Here is a 16,689-nt window from a genome sequence, read left to right on the forward strand (position 1 = left end):
ACCTATTCAGCTCACTCTAGAGAGCCTCCACTGAGACATACAATCCATTGACCTGCCACTTTGTCACTGTCCATCACATCCTTGTGTCTTTCCTTCCTTCTTCAGCTTATTTTCCATCATCTATCGTCATAATCACTACCATGCAAGCACACTTAACTGCCTTGCCCTCTTTTCCCTTTCCCCTTACTTGTATTTTCTAGGCAAACCCTAGTCCAAGTTAAATCCAGTTCTATTCCAAGCTGTACCTAAGCATTGGAGTTTTACTGCAGGAAACCACCACCTGTGCTGAATGGTCTCACTTTATATACTTGGCTCACAGACCTCAAGTGGGCCCTTCATGCTGCCCAGCAACCCTATTACAGTTCCCTAATCAATTCATTTGCCCACTTTCCGAGATGACTATTTCTAACCTTTTCCTCCTACCTCCCTGTCAACTGACAAGCTTGCTTTTTACTTCCGTGAAGAAAAAAAAAAAAAAAAAAAAAAAAAAAAAAGAAAAGAAAAGAAAGAAAAGGACAGCAATCAGCAAAGAATGTTTACATCTTCCCACCACTCCATCTACCAATGCATTTGCATTTGGACCTGTAGACTCTGATTTCCCTCCTATTACAATAATAACAGCCAACACATATATAGGGCTTACTGTATGTCCAGTGGTGTTCTAAATCTTTCATGTGTATTAAGTCATCTAAACTTCTCTATATGCATTGGGCTCTGTGCTGACAGCTCAGAACCTGGAGCCTGCTTTGGATTCTGTGTCTCCCTCTCTCTCTGCCCCTCCCAGCTCTCCAGAAAGAGCTCTGTCTCTTTCTGTCTCTCAAAACTGAATAAATGTTTAAAAAAAAATTTTTAAAAACTACTAAACCTCACTATAAATTAAGTATTATTATGATCCTTTGTCTTATAGATGGGAAAACTGAGGCCTGGAGGTTTCTTTTTTTTTTATTAATTCTTTTTTTTTGTTTTTTTTTTTTTTGTTTTTTTTTTTTTGAGCAGCAGGCAAAGTTTATGAGAATATAAGATTAGAAAGGAAGAATAGTAGGAAACTCTCTTTACAGAGAAGGGACATTCGAAAGTGGATGCCCAATTTTTATTTATTTATTTATTTTCAGAGAGAGAGAGTGAGGAAGGGGCAGAGAGGAGGCAGAGAGAGAATTCCAAGCAGGCTCCACACTGTCAATGCAGAGCCTGACACGGGACTTGATCTCATGAAACTTGAGATCATGACCTGAGTTACATTCAGAATTGGACAGGTGTTGGGGGGAGGGCACCTGGGTGACTCAGTTGGTTAAGTGTCCGACTCTTGATTTCGGCTCAGATCATGATCTTACAGTTGCCGGGCCTGAGCCCCTGTCTCTTCGCTGACAGTGTGGAGCCTGCTTGGGATTCTGTCTCCCTCTCTCTGCCCCTCCCTCCCTCCCTCTCTCTCAAAATAAATAAATAAACTTTAATTAAAAAAAAAAAAAAAAAGAGTTGGACGCTTAACCAACTGAACCACCCAGGTGCTCCTGGAAGTTTCTTTTTAAGTGCCTTGTCCAGAGTCACAAAGTAAGTAGTCTGGCTCCAGAACTCATTTTCTCAACCACTGAACTGTACCCCGTGAACTGACCTATCTAAGGTCAGTCCCTCCATCCATGGACTGAAACCTTACTCTTTCTGGTCACTTTGTTCTTTCAATGATCTCTTCTTTCTCCAGCAATGTCATTTTTCCTCCCTACTGGATTATTCCCATCAGTTTACAAACATGCTTTAAGCTCTCCTATTTTAAAAAGCCCTTCCTAGGGGCTCCCGGGTGGCTCAGTCGGTTGAGCATCCAACTTTGGCTCTCGTCATGATCTCACAGTTTGTGGGTTCAAGCCCCACATCAGGGTTACTGCTGTCAGCCTGTCAGCGTGGATCCTGCCTCAGATCCTCTGACCCCCTCTCTCTGCCCCTCTCCCATTTGTGCTTCCCTCTCCCCCCCCCCCCCCAAAAAAAAGCCCTTCCTGGACTTCCCACCCTCTTCTGATTACTACTCCACTTCTCTGCTTCCTTATTTACCAACACTCCTTGGAAGAATTGCTTTTATTTGCTGTCCTACTTCCTCATTTCTCATTTTGTCCTCGATTTGTTTCAGGCAAAATTTCATCTCTACCATGTCATTAAAACTACTCTTAAAAAGTTCATTATCCTTGGGGCACCTGGGTGGCTCAGTTGGTTGAACGTCTGACTCTTGATTTCGGTTCAGGTCATGATCTCACGGTCATGGGATCAAACCCTGTGTTGGGCTCTGCACTTGAGCGTGGAGCCTCCTTGGGCTTCTCTCTCTTTCTCTCTCTCTCTCTCTAATAAAATAAAATAAAATAAAATAAAATAAAATAAAATAACATAAAATAAAGTGTTAAAAAAAAGTTCACCATCCTTTCAAAATCCAATGGCCAATTCTCAGATGGTGCCCTACATAATTTATCAGCAACATTTGACACATTTGATAGCTTCCTCCTTAAGTGCTTCATTCATACTCTCTTCTGATTTTTCCCTTCCTCATTCACCACTCATTCTGTATCTTTTGCTTGCTCCTCTTCCCAATTTCTAAACATTGTCATGCTGAAGGCCAAATGCTAGACCCTCTTTTCTGCTCTGGCCACACTTGCCCTCTAGTGACCTCATCTAGCTCCTTGGCTTTACATACCTGGATAACTCTCAATTTTTTTTCTCTTCAGACCAAACCTCTCCCTGAGTTCCAGATTGCCAAATCTAACTGGTTTCTCAACATCTCCACTTGGATATCTTGTAGGCATCCTAAACTTAACTTGTCCAACAAAATTGTACTCATATCTGCTCCTCTGCTCATCTTCTTCATTTCAGTAAATGGCACCACTATTTTTCAGTTGCTCAGTGTCCTTGGGTTCATCCTTGATTTTTCTATTTTTTTTCACACTTCACATCCAGTCCAAATCTGCTAAGCTCTACCTTAAAAAATACCCAGAGTCTGACCATTCTTCACAACTTCCATCCAAGCCACCACCATTCTTCCTCCACATGACAACAGTAAACTCCTAACTGGGCTCCCTGTTTCCACTTTATTTTATTATTACTTTTTTTTTTTTTAAGAAATATATATATTTTTTAAATTTTTTTTTAATTTTATTTTTTTGTTTTTAGAGACAGAGCATGAGTGGGGGAGGGACAGAGAGATAGGGAGACACAGAACCTGAAGCAGGCTCCAGGCTCTGAGCTGTCAGCCCAGAGCCTGACATGGGGCTTGAACACACAGAAGGTGAGATCATGACCTGAGCCAAAGTCAGATGCCCAACCAACTGAATCACCTAGGCGCTTCCCTGATTCCATTTTAACCACCTCTCCCTATTTTGTTCTTTCCTCACACAGTATCCAGAATGAGCTTGTTTTTTTTTTTTTTTTACCCTTTTCACTATTTTTAAGGGTACAGTTCAGTGACATTAAGTACATTTACTTTGTTGTGCAACTATGACCACTATTCTTCTCTAGCACTTTTTCACCTTTCCAAACTGAACCTCTGTGCCCACTAAATAATAACTTTCCATTCTCCAGTCCCTGACGATTTCTTTCTGTCTATGAATTTGATGACTGTAGGTACCTCATATAAATGGAATCATACAGTATTTCTCCTTTTATGCCTGGCTTACTTCACTTAGCATAATATCTTCAAGTTTATCCATGTTTTAGCATGTGTTAGAATTTCCTTCCTTTTAAGGCTGAATAATATATCATTGTACACACATACTACACTTTATTCATCTGTTGATGGACATTGATTGGATTTGTTTCCATTTTGGGGCTATTATGAATAATACTTCTTTAAAAAATTTTTTAAATTTATTTTTGAGAGAGAAAGAGCAAAAGCAGAAGAGGGGAGGAGAGAGGGGGACAGAGGATCCAAAACAAGCTTTGCACTGACAGCAGAGAGCTCAGAGCGGGGCTCGAAGTCATGAACCATGAGATCATGAGATCATGACCTGAGCCGAAGTCGATGCTTAGCCAACTGAGCCCCCCAGGAACCCCATGAAATATTTAACTTCTAAAAGGCATTATGGCCATATAGAAACAACAATAATTTCTTTCAAACCGAATCTTCCAAGAAATAAATAATACAGATATAAATTGTCCTAGAGCTTAAGGAAAAATAGAAAATATTCCAATTCATCTCAAATATTTAGCACAAAGCTGATTAGGAAGTTGTATCAAAATGCGCCATGGTGGGGCGCCTGGGTGGCGCAGTCGGTTAAGCGTCTGACTTCAGCCAGGTCACGATCTCGCGGTCCGTGAGTTCGAGCCCCAAGTCAGGCTCTGGGCTGATGGCTCAGAGCCTGGAGCCTGTTTCCGATTCTGTGTCTCCCTCTCTCTCTGCCCCTCCCCCGTTCATGCTCTGTCTCTCTCTGTCCCAAAAATAAATAAATGTTAAAAAAAATTAAAAAAAGAGAAATATTTCAAAATCTATCACAATCCTTAATTCAAGATGATGATTTCAATATAAAATTTATTTTCTTCATATTTCTTGTATCTCACAAATCTGGGATGTAATATTTCCATTATGATTTAGCTCAAAGTATTTAATTTCCATCATGGTTCATTCTTTGACCCAAAGTTATTTGGAAGCCTTTTTGTTTGTTTTCTTAAGTTTCCAGATACATGTTTGTATTTACATTTTACATTGTGATCAGAGAATATAGTATGTATTCTAAAATTCTTTGAAATTTGAATTATATTAGTTGAGACCAATTTTTATGAATAGTCTAAGTACGCTTAGGAAGAATGAGTATTTTTAAAAATTGTTTATTGGGGCGCCTGGGTGGTGCAGTTGGTTGGGTGTCCGACTGTGGCTCAGGTCATGATCTCACAGTTTGTGAGTTCCAGCCCCGTGTTAGGCTCTGTGCTGACAGCTCAGAGCCTGGAGCCTATTTCAGATTCTGTGTCTCCCCCTCTCTCTACCCCTCCATTGTTCACGCTCTGTGTCTATCTCTCAATAATAAATAAATGTTAAAAAAAATTGTTTTAATTGTTTATTTATTTATTTGGGGGGAGGAGGGGGCAGAGAGAGGGAGAGAATCCCAGACAGGGTCAGCGCAGTCAGTGCAGAGCTGGATGTGAGGCTAGAGCCCACGACCTTAAGATCATGACCTGAGCAGAAATCAAGAGTCCAACGCTTAACCAACTAAACCACCCAGCTGCCCCAAGAATGAGTATTTTTAAGTTTGGAGTGTATGGTTTTCTATGTTTATTTAAAACAAGCTTGTTTGTTGTGATAAAAAAAAAAAAGGAAAAAAAAAAAAAGTCCATGGCAGCAATCCAGTCCAGAGATGATGGTAGGTTGGGAGCAGGAACGATGGAGAGAAGTGGAAGGCATTCAGATTTATTTGAGAGACAAAATGAACACTTCGTGGTGTTGGAAGGGGATGAGGGAAAGGTGAAGAAGAGAGCCATCAAGGATGACCTCTTCAGGGGCTCCTAGCTGGCTCAGTACATAGAACATGCCCCCCCCCCCCTTTTTTTTAAGTTATTCCTTTATTTATTTGAGTAATCTCTACAGCCTACTTGGGGCTCAAACTCAGGACCCAGAGATCAAGAGTCGCATGTTCTTTCCACTGAGCCAGCTAGGCGCCCCCAAGAGCATGCCACTCTTGATCTCAAGGTCGTGAGTTCAAGCCCCACATTTGGCATTGAGCTTACTTACGGGCGAGAGGGGGGGTGGGGTGGGGAAGATGACTTGTTTTATCTGTTTTACCCAATTCGACAGGTAGCAGAGCTATGCACCTAAAATAGGGACTCCAAGGAGGGATTAGGTAATCTCTGTATTTCGCCCAAGCACGTTTCTTTACTTCCCACGGCAGCTAGGAGGAAGGTGGCGAAATTAAGGCTTGGGGCTGAGCCTCAGCAGCTCCCCGCCCTTTCTTACATGCTCTATATTCGTGTTACAGTATTTACCATGGTGTATTATTCACCTTACAAGGTGTCGCACCCTTTGGACTGGGAGCTCAGAGGGCATGGGCTGAGTTTCTTCAAAGCCTCTGGAGGGACTTTGCCCAGAAACTCGCTCCTCCGCCTCCCCGGTCTTTCTTGGCCCCGCCCCCAGGGATTTCCGGCCGGCCCGCCCCTCTACACCCGCCTCCGCCGGGGCATCCCGGTTCCGCCCCTATTGCAACGGTTGTCCTCTAGCCTAGTTCGGGCTAGAGTGATTGATGCGTGTGTTCTCCAATCACTAACGCTGAAAGACCACATAATTACCAATTAGGCGGTAGCAGAGGCGGGTGCTGAAGCCTAGGGTTGGGGGTGACCAGGAAGTGAGAGCCGAGATGAGTCAAGCCCAGGCGGTGGCGTAAAGGTGACCGGGCATCTGGGTTCCTCCTTTCCCGTCTCTGGGTCAGGGGTCCCTCCGCAGCTAGGAGCCAGGACCTCCATTTACTCTTGTTAATGTGGAAGGGGGTGTGTCTACATTTGTAAACGGCCGAGGATTTTGCTGAGCCTCCTGCCCTTTCGCCGGGAGGCGGGTCCTTCTCTTAGCCTGGGGGTGAGGACTGGTGGGGTGGTCCTGACTCCCTCCCCCTCCGAGCTGGCGCCTGTAAAATTAAGGTCCTTCCGTAGCCTGTGGGTGGTTAAAGTCACCACGGAAAGGGTGGTGAGGGATGACGACGGTGAGATTCGCGGACTCTGCCCTTCTCCTGAGGAGTTAGAGACCTCCAGCTGCAGTCAGAGGTAGTAGAAGGTGGAGGGGTCCTGGAAGCTAAATTCCTGTAGTTAGGAAACTAGGGAAAAGAATAGGTAGGAGAAGGAACGGGTGGAAAAAAAGCATTTATGTAGAGGTCCTGGTAGTTCTGAGTCTACTGTAGGGTTAGACGCGTTGGGTTTGGGCTCAGGCTCAAAATCCCTTTCCCACCTCTGCGCCGTCAGCTTTTTGCCTTCATTTCTTTCTCCTCAGGCTGGAGGAAACACCTGAACATGTGGAATCCCAATGCCGGTAGGTGTTTGGGGATCTCTTCTCTCACCCCCACCCCTTTTCATATGAAACCCACAACAGGAAGTTTTTGTGTCAGTTTTTCCTCCGCCTCTCTCCACCGCAAAAGCAGTCCTTAAACCATAGCTGACCAATGGTCTTTCCTTATAGTTCACGGTCTCCCTTTCCCCCCAGTCCTGTCAGTCCTTACCTTTGTCTCCTGCGCAGCTTTGTCTCCCCTACGCCCCGTTCTCCTTCCTCACCTTTGCTTTTCCCTCTAAGTATTGAGTGAGAAACGGTGTTTCTCACCTTTTGTAGGCATTTGTTGCCAGAGGGTCTGAGCAATTCTGATCTTAATTTATTCTTTGCTTCTTCCACCAGGACCACCAGGGCCAAATCCATATCCTCCTAACCTTGGGTACCCTGGAGGTTCCAATCCTGCCCACCCACCGCCTGTAAATCCTGCCTATCCTCCAGGCCCCTTTCCAACTCCTCCAGAAGCTCCCCAGGGGAATCCAGCTTTTCCCCCAGGTGGGCCCCCTCATCCTGTGCCACAACCAGGGTATCCAGGATGCCAACCCCTAGGTCCCTACCCACCTCCCTACCCACCACCTGCTCCTGGCATGCCTCCTGTGAATCCCTTGGCACCTGGCATGGTAGCACCAGGAATGGTGATGGACAAGAAGATGAGGAAGAAAATGAAGAAAGCTCATAAAAAGATGCACAAACACCACAAACATGGCAAGGTCAGTGCCCTCTGGAGTCTGGCTAGGAAGGGGTGCCCCCTCAGAGGGACTAGGCTGGCAGGAATGGGTAAGGGGGATTTGCAGTCTGAGGACGTGAAGCAGCCATTATGTGGCTCTGGTAGATGGTTCTTCTTTGTAAAGGATTCCCACTGATAAGAATCTGATAATCTTGGAATATTAGGCTAATTGGACCTTCTATCAGGGAGGGCTAGGTTGAGCCTTAGACATAGATATTGGAATCTAAAGCCCTTCCTGTCTGTCTTTCTCTGTCCCAGAACTTTTGCTCCCCCCCCCCACCCCAGATGCTTTTAGCAACTTAGATACACCCACCTTCAGTGTTCACAAGGTGTTGTGCTAATTACATGGGCCTTTTTGTCCTACCACCCAGCAGGACTCTTAGTGACTCTCAACCTCAGATAAAAATTTCGTGCACAGCCCCAAGGTGAAGTATCTTCCTTCTAGAAGAGTGTTAAGCAGCAAATAGCTCTCAGGACAACTCTGGAAGGACAAAACCAACCTGGATCTTGAGGAGGCCTTAGTTTACCTTTTTCTGCCTAGTGTTTATTTATTTGCCTTAGTGCTTTGGGCACTACCTCCTGGATCTAGGTCTTTGGTGGAAGCTTGAGGAGAAGGAAAGATGAGATTGAATTGGGGGGAGAAATTACCCCAGAGAGACTCAAAAGTGTTTTTGATGACAGTTGTTGGGAGTACGCATGTAAAGAATCTTGACTAGTACTCTCTCCACCTTCTCTCCCACCTTCCTCACTTTCTCCCATTTGGGGCTTAGGAAAAAGAAAAGATAGTTGGGCACACAGCTGCTGTTTCTACTCACTTGTCTTAGAATCATAGCTACAAGAACTTTCCATGTGACCAATCAGTAAGCATTTGTAAGGTAGCAGCTGTCTCTTAGCACTATGCTATGCTAGTGCCTGTATTTATTCCTTGCCAAGGCATTGAGTCAGGTAAAGAAAGTTGGAAATATGCTCCAAATGCAATATTAAGTTCTGTGCAATGATTTAGGAAGGTTTAATCCATTCTTATATGTTCACTGCTGAAAGAAACGTTTGCTTTTGCTGTTTAAGAGACAGTCTGTTTCAAAACTGCTGACCTTCTTAGGAAGCAAGGGGGTGCTGGGTGGAGGGGTAGAGCACCAAAGAATGTCCCATGGAGTGATCAATGGTCATTGGATCTGATGCTGTCTCCTTTCCCCTTTCCCATTACAGCATTCCTCCTCCTCCTCCTCCTCTTCCAGCAGTGACTCTGACTGAATACAGGGCCTGGACCCTTCCCTCAAGCCTCTCCAGTTCTGCTCTCCCATCAAGCTTCAGATGCCATCTTGTTACTGGGGAAAATTAGCTCTTGTGCCCTTCCTCGCTCACTTTCCCCTCCCCCCCCCCCCCCCCCCCCCCCCCCCCCCCCCCCCCCCCACCGGCTCCTACAATCTGAGCCTTCCTCTTCTGTTCAGCCCTAACTGGCTAGGGAAAATGGGAAAAGAATTCCCATGGGCTAGCAAAGACCTTCTTCTCACTACTGGGATAGAGCTTTTAGCTGATGAGTTTAGCAGGACTATTTTTTGAGGATGATGAGACCTTTGAGCTAAGTGCTGAAGACAAGTTTAAGATCTGTAAAATGTGGTTTTGTAATACTTGTAGTTGGGAGGTGTTGTGGAAGTTTAATTACAGCGAAAAAGAAACTGTATTGTTTTTGTAAGGTGGCTGGCACACTTTGGTAATTTAGTGGCAAATACATTTCCCATCAAGCCTTTATTGATCGTACTAACTGGAAGGCTGCTGGGAGGTGGAGTCCATTTGGAACCTAATCTCACTCCTTAGCTTGGTAGGCTGGCTCAGGTCCTTCTTATTCTCCAACTCTCAGTGCAAATAAAGCTGTTTTTCCTTGTCTCTGTTCACCCGTGCCATTACCTTGGTTGGGCCCAGCACATTCTACCACTTTTGCTGCCCTTCCTTAGACCCTCCAAAGTGTATCAGTTTTATATCCAGGAACTAGAGCATCAGTGAAGAAGACGCCATACTGTCTCTATGTTTCTTAAGTGAGAAGAACCTTCAGAATTGGTTCAGTCTACTGGTATGAATCTTTACTGTCTTCCCTTCAATGAACAGAAATAGGTCTTTAGCTTAAGTTTTCGTATCTGCTACAGAGGTTCTTAACCCTGGCTGCCCATCAGCTATCAGAATGATTTAGAGTTTTGCCCCAAATCTATTGAGTAAGACCCTCAAGGATGGGGCCCTTTTCCCTGTCAGGAAAAGTGACATTTCAACTGCCTCTTGGGCCTGGAGCATGGAAAGGATGAGTCGAAAAAAAATGAAAGAGTGGATTTTCCAAGTGGAGTGGGGAGAGGGGTTGGGAAAGGCATGTGTGCTTAGGTACAGAGTCACAGAATTCCATAGCATGTTTGGGAATCACAGGTCTCCCAGTGGGACTAGATTGGTTTCCTGGAAAATTGTTTATTGAGGAAATACTGTGTTCTGGGTGCTGAAGCTACAGTTCCTGCCTTTCATGATTTGCAAGATCTAATGGAACAGATGGACACATAAATAGGTTATTATAATACAGTAAAAAGGACCACAATAGAGACATGGACCAAGCAGTGAGAGAACAAAGGAAGGAGTGACAGTGCCACTGGGAAAATGAACTAGATCCAGGCTGGGCCTCAGAAAAAGTAGGAGTTGCCCAGTTGGTAAAAAGTACCAGCTAACACTGAGCATTTATTGTGTGCCTTATGTTTATAACTTCTAGAATCTTCACAGCAACTCTATGAGGTAGGTACCATTGTTCCCATTTTATAAGTAAAGAAAACTGACGCAGGAAGTGGTTCTGTCAGGATTCAAACTCAGGCAGTCTGGCTCCTGAGTCTGTGCTCTTAACCCAATGGATTCCAAGCAGAAGAAACCTTTTTACAGAGGCACAGAGTTGTAAAAAGGGGTAGGATGAGGGATGCCTGGGTGGCTCGATCAGCTGAGTGTCCGACCCTTAATTTGGGCTCAGGTCATTATCTCATGGTTGTGGGACTGAGCTCTGAGTTGGGCTCTGTGCTCACAGCACAGAGCCTGCTTGGGATTCTCTTTCTCCCTCTCTTTCTGCCTCTTCTCCATGCTTGCTCTCTGCCTTCTCTCTGTCAAAGTAAATAAACATTAAAAAAACAAAAACAAAAACAGGGTAGAATGAAAGTTTAGTTCTTGAGCCTGAGTCACCATGCAGGAAATGAGGGGCAGAGAGCCCCTCATTTAGAGGGAGAGAGCATGTGCATGCACAGGAGAGGGGCAGAGAGAGAAAGAGAGAGAGGATCCTAAGCCTCAGCGTGGAGCCTGACTCGGGGCTCGATCCCATGATCCTAGGATCATGACCTGAGCTGAAATCAAGTTTTCGGTATTCATCAGCTCTTCTTTTTTGAGGAGAAGGGAGATATGGACACAGGGGGATTGTGGGGTGAAGAGAAACAGATGTTGACAAAGTAGAAATAAGGAGAAACACAGCAGTGGCTAGAAGGGGAAAACACAAAAAGAAATCGTGAAATTAGGAAACTCACTGACTCCTTTTCTCTCCCACTCTTTCTCTCTCTTTTTTTTTTAATGTTTATTTATTTTGAGAAAGAGCATGAACGGAGGAGGGGCAGAAAGACACAGAATTGAAAGCAGGCTCCAAGCTCTGAGCTGTCAGCACAGAGCCTGATGGGACCTGAACCTATGAACCATGAGATCATGACCTGAGCTGAAGTTGCATGCTTAACAGACTGAGCCACCAGGCACCCCACTGTTATTGTTTTTTTTTTTTTTTTTACATTTATTTATTTTTGAAAGACAGAGTGAGACAGAGCACAAGTGGAGGAGGGGCAGAGAGAGAAGGAGACACAGAATCTGAAGCAGGTTCCAGGCTCTGAGCAAGAGTTCAGCACAGAGCCCAATGCGGGCCCAAACCCACGAACGATGAGATTATGACCTGAGCTGAAGTCGGACACTTAACCAACGGAGCCACACAGGCGCCCCAACACCCCACTATTTTTTAATGTTTATTTATTTTATTAAAAAAATTTTTTTTAACGTTTATTCATTTTTGAGAGACAGAGTGCGAGTAGGGGAGGGGCAGAGAGAGAGGGAGACACAGAATCCCAAGCAGGTTCCAGAACCTGAGCTGTCATCACAGAGCCCCACCTAGGGCTCGAACTCACAAATCACGAGATCATGACCTTAGCTGAAGTCAGACACTTAACCAACTGAGCCACCCAGGTGCCCCTAATGTTTATTTTTGAGAGAGAAAGAGAGAGGGAGTGCTAGTGGGGAAGGGACAGAGAGAGGGAGACAGAGGATCTGAAGCCCAATGCGGTGCTCAAATCCATGAACCATGAGATCATGACCTGAACCGAAGTTGGAGGCTTAATCGATGGAACCGTTCAGGTGCCCCCTTTCTCCCCACTCTTAACCATGGAGAGCACATCTCCCCATCCTGGCATTTCTAAGCCATATGCACAGTGCCTTACTATTGTTTTGTTATTTCTCAAAAATTTATTAACTTTTTAAAAAACTTTTTTAAAAAGTTTGTTTTGAGAGAGAGAGAGAGCATGGGAGGGGCAGAGAGAGAGGGAGAGAGAGAGAGAATCCCAAGCAGGCTCTCTCAGCTCAGAGCCTCATGTGGGGCTCAATCCGAATGAACTGTGATATTACGACCTAAGCCGAAATCAGGAGTTGGATGCTTAACTGACTGAGCCACTGAGGTGCCCCCCAAATTTACTAACTTTTTAAGAGCTGAAAGCAATACATGTACTTGAGAAAAAGATTGTAACTTTTTTGTTTTATCTTTTAAAATTGATATATTTTTTTAAAGTAAGTTCTATGCCCAGCCTGGGACTGGAACTCATGACCCAGAGATCAAAAGTTGCATGCCCCACCAACTGAGCCAGCCAGGGCCCCCAGATTTTAACATTTTTGAAAAAAATGTTTATTTGTTTTTGAGAGAGAGTGTGTGAGCAGGGAGGGCAAAAAGAGAGAGGGGCACAGAGTATCTAAAGCAGGCTCCACGCTGAGAGCACAGAGAGCACAGAGCCGAATACAGGGCTTAAACTCACAAACCCAGGAACAGTGACCTGAGCTGAAGTTGGATACTTAACCAACTGACCCACCCAGGTGCCCCAGATTGTAACATTTTTAATAGGAAATTGAGTGAAAAGATTCTCCTCTCTTCTCAGAGAAAGAGCCAATCACAACTACCAGATACTTTTGTAAACTTCCAGAGCTATTCTGTGTACAGTCAAGTGCCCCCCTTTTATTTCTATCTTACATCATTCCTATTTTCCTCCTCCCCACTTTATATGGGAGCATACTCTATGCTCTCTTTTGGACCTAACTTTTTCTCATTTAACCGTCTGTCTCGGAGTTGATTCCATCTGTGTGTATGTGCATGCATGTGTGGAAGTGTGCTAGTGAATACAACCTTGTTTTTAACACCATTCAATTTATCCAATCTTTTGTTGTTGGAATTTTATATTGCTTCCAGTCTTGCTATACACTTAACTGCTACAGTGAACATTTTGGTACATTTATCTTAAACCGAGGTTAAGAGATGCCTGGGTGGCTCAGTCAGTTGAGTGTCCGACTCTTGATTTCAGCTCAGCTCATGATCTCAAGGTTCGTAGAGTTTGAGTCCCACGTCGGGCTCACACTGACTGTGCTGAGCCTGCTTGGGATTCTCTGTCTCTCCCTTTCTCTCTGCTCCTCCTGCACTCTCTCTCTCTCTCTCAAAATAAACTAAAACAAAACAAAACAAAAAACAAAAACAACTGAGGTTGAAAAGTCAGATGCCCATGGCTATATCTGGCTATGAGTCTGTCCATCCGTCTGTCTGTCTGTCTCTTTTTTTCTTTTTGTGGAGAGCCCATTCTGTGCTAAATATCAGACTCTCCCCCACCCCCCAAGTAGGCTCCATGCCCAACGTAGGATCTCACAACTCTGAGATCAAGAGTTGGATATTCTACAGACTGAACCACCCAGGTGTCCCCAGACATTTTCAATAAAGATTTAGATTTCAAGCTAGAAAGTCTAGCAACAGTGGGTCCTCATTCCTGAAGGCAGAAAATCTGGCCTCGAGTAGTGGTCATTCCTTACAGGTGGATCCTGTGCACTCCAGTCTTCTCATTGCAACTTCCTGTTGCCTTCTTTCTCCCAATTACATAACTTGCCTGTCCCCTGAGAGCATTGGGTTTGCGCCATATTTTGTGCAATGATATAAAGCACTAAAGATGGTGGTTCTCAAATGTGTTTATCTTATGACTTCACCACCTTGTGTCCACCAGGGGAATCTGGGATTCTGCCATTCTCTTCCTACTATAAACAAAGTATAGCAAGGTTTCCACACAATTGACAATGGGAAAGGATAGGAAACCCATGAGATCTAAAATACAAATTGAGGGCCACCTGGGTGGCTCAGTTGGTTAAGCATTCAACTTTGGCTCAGGTCATGATCTCACGGTTCATGGGTTTGAGCTCCGCATAAGGCTCTCTGCTCTCAGTGCAGAGCCCACTTCGAATCCTCTGTCTCCTTTGCTCTCTGCCCCTTCCCCACTCATGCTCTTTCTCTCAAAGATAAATATTTTTAAAAAATCATTTAAAAAATCTCTTTAAAAAAATAAAATACACATTGACACTTTAGGGGCGCCTGGGCGGCTCATTCGGTTAAGTGTCTGACTCCAGCTCAGGTCATGATCTCACAGTTCATGAGTTCATGCCCCTTGTTGGGCTCTGTGCTGACAACTAAGAGCCTGGAGCCTGCTTCGGATTCTGTGTCTCCTTCTATCTCTGCCCCTCCCCTGCTCACGCTCTGTCTCTCTCTCTCTCTCTGTCTCAAAAAATAAACATTAAAAAAATTATTAAAAAAATTGTCACTTTAGCTTTGGGGGATTGCCAGTCATGGGATGAGTCTTTAGTTTGCTGTCTTTTTGGAATCATCTGCCTATATCAGGTCGTTTTGTAGCTCAAGGCAAACTCACTCTCTTCTTTCCCTTTCTGAGAGAAAATTATTGATTCGTAAAATTATTAGGTATTGCCATTAAATGCATCTCATCTTTCTCTTTCAAAGCTGACTGCAACTGTTGCCCAGTCCTAGGAGAAGCCATACTAAGAATGATGTTATTTTATCAACTTGTATTTGATCTTTGTTTTGCCTTCCACATCAGAGATGACTGCTTGAATAGCCACTCACTTTCACCCCAGCTCACAGGGTCCCTGGAATATAAATGACCCTAATGCAAAATCTTGAGGTTAATCTGACCTTCTGCCTGGGCCTCTCAGTAAGCCTGTTCCTTAGTTTGATTTGTAATGTTATTGTCCTGGGAACCTGGCTGGCTCAGTTGGAATAGCATGTGACTCTTGATCTTGGGGTTGTGAGTTTAAGCCCCACACTGGATGTAGAGATTACTTAAATGGATAAAACTTAAAAAAATTTTTTTTTGAAATGTTATGTCCTAACATTTTCTTGTTTTCCTTTCCTCTCAGTATTTGGTCTGCCCCTTGCCTTTGCAAGTACAGACTTCTTTTTATTTCCTTTCTTTAAATGTTTTATTTATTTTTGAGAGAGAGAGCCTGAGCGAGAGCAGGGGAGGGACAGAGACAGAGGGGAATAGAGGATCTGAAGCTGACTCTGTGCCTACAGCAGTGAGCCCGACATGGAGCTCTGAAGCTGACTCTGTGCCTACAGCAGTGAGCCTGACATGGAGCTCGAACTCACAAACTGTGAGATTATGACCTGACGCTTAACCAGTTGTGCCACCCAGGTTCCCCACTTCTTTTTATTTCTATCTCACATTGTTTCTAATGTCCCCCGCCCCCAAGGCACTGGAATACCCAAGCTGTATTTTCCACTTTGGAAGGCTGTTCTTCTTCAGATGACTCCATTGAATTGGGGTTGCCCAATAAAATAAACATACTAATATTAAGGCCAGAACTGACATCTGAAGGACTTGAACGAGGTTTGCTCTCTCTTATTTCCTTCTCTTATCTTATTCCCTGCCAGAGCTCTTCTCTGTTTTGTTTTGTTTTTCATAGAAAGTTTTAACATGGAAATATACAGACATACACAGAGAAAGCAGTTTAATGAACTCCTATATTCCCATCACCTAGCCTCAGTAATTATCAACATTTTGCCAATCTTGTTCCATTCCACGTCATATTGTTTCCAATTTTTATTATAAAAATTACCTCTTAAAAGTTTACAAACAGTACAGTGATTATCCATAAACCTACCATTCATACTAAACAATTGGTAACATTTTCCCATATTTGCTTCAATTTGAAAGTCTGTTGCATACATCATGACCCATGCTCAATAAATACTTCATCATGCACCTTCTAAACAGCATTTCTCCTACATAACCACAATTCCATGATCACACTCAAGAAGATTAAAAATACTTCCTAATATTAGCTAATATTCAGTTTGTTTGAATTTCCTCAGTTGCCCCCAAAATGTCTTATGTAGCTATTTAAAAACAAGCAAACAAACAAGATCTGATCCATACCTTACATTTGTTATTTCCTTTTAAATTTCTTTTCTTTCACCTCTTCCTCCTTCTTTTCTATTACATTGCCTTATTAAAGAACCTGAGGTAGTTGTCTTACAAACTGTCCAACATTCTGAATTTGCTGATTATCTTTTTGCAGTGTGAGGTATATAACTTATTCCTTTATTCCTCATACATTTTCTATATGTTGCAAATTAGTGGTAAAGGTTGATTAGATTAAGCTCTTTTGACAAGAATATTTAATAGATAATGCTATGTATTTATTGTATCTCATCAAGGACCACATAATGTCAACGGGTATCCTGCGATTAGTGATACAAAGTTTGATCACTTGAATAAGATGATGATTATCAGATATCTCCATTTTAGATTACTTCCCCTCCCCCCCCCCCCCCCGTGCGATTTGTCAATTATGTGTGTGGTGATATTTGGCCCCATAATATCCTGCTCCCCTAACAGCTTTTCAC

The 16,689-nt window shown here is 43.7% G+C and overlaps 1 protein-coding gene across 3 annotated transcripts; it reads left to right on the forward strand.

Moving 5' to 3' along the window:
* Positions 1 to 6,187: 6,187 nt before the first annotated feature.
* Positions 6,188 to 9,596, forward strand: PRR13 (proline rich 13). Of its 3 annotated transcripts, none has more exons than XM_042946683.1 (4): positions 6,188 to 6,340; positions 6,935 to 6,973; positions 7,331 to 7,695; positions 8,919 to 9,596. In XM_042946683.1, exons 2-4 carry the CDS (start codon positions 6,955 to 6,957, stop codon positions 8,961 to 8,963), a joined length of 429 nt encoding a protein of 142 aa, XP_042802617.1. In that variant the 5' UTR covers positions 6,188 to 6,340; positions 6,935 to 6,954; the 3' UTR covers positions 8,964 to 9,596. The 3 variants fall into 3 exon arrangements, with proteins under 3 accessions (XP_042802617.1, XP_042802618.1, XP_042802619.1); XM_042946684.1 differs by lacking the exon at positions 6,188 to 6,340 and adding an exon at positions 6,349 to 6,526; XM_042946685.1 differs by lacking the exon at positions 6,188 to 6,340 and adding an exon at positions 6,562 to 6,711.
* Positions 9,597 to 16,689: the final 7,093 nt, after the last annotated feature.

This window comes from Panthera leo, chromosome B4 (assembly GCF_018350215.1).
Source record: "Panthera leo isolate Ple1 chromosome B4, P.leo_Ple1_pat1.1, whole genome shotgun sequence".
In the NCBI taxonomy this organism is placed as follows: Eukaryota; Metazoa; Chordata; class Mammalia; order Carnivora; family Felidae; genus Panthera; species Panthera leo.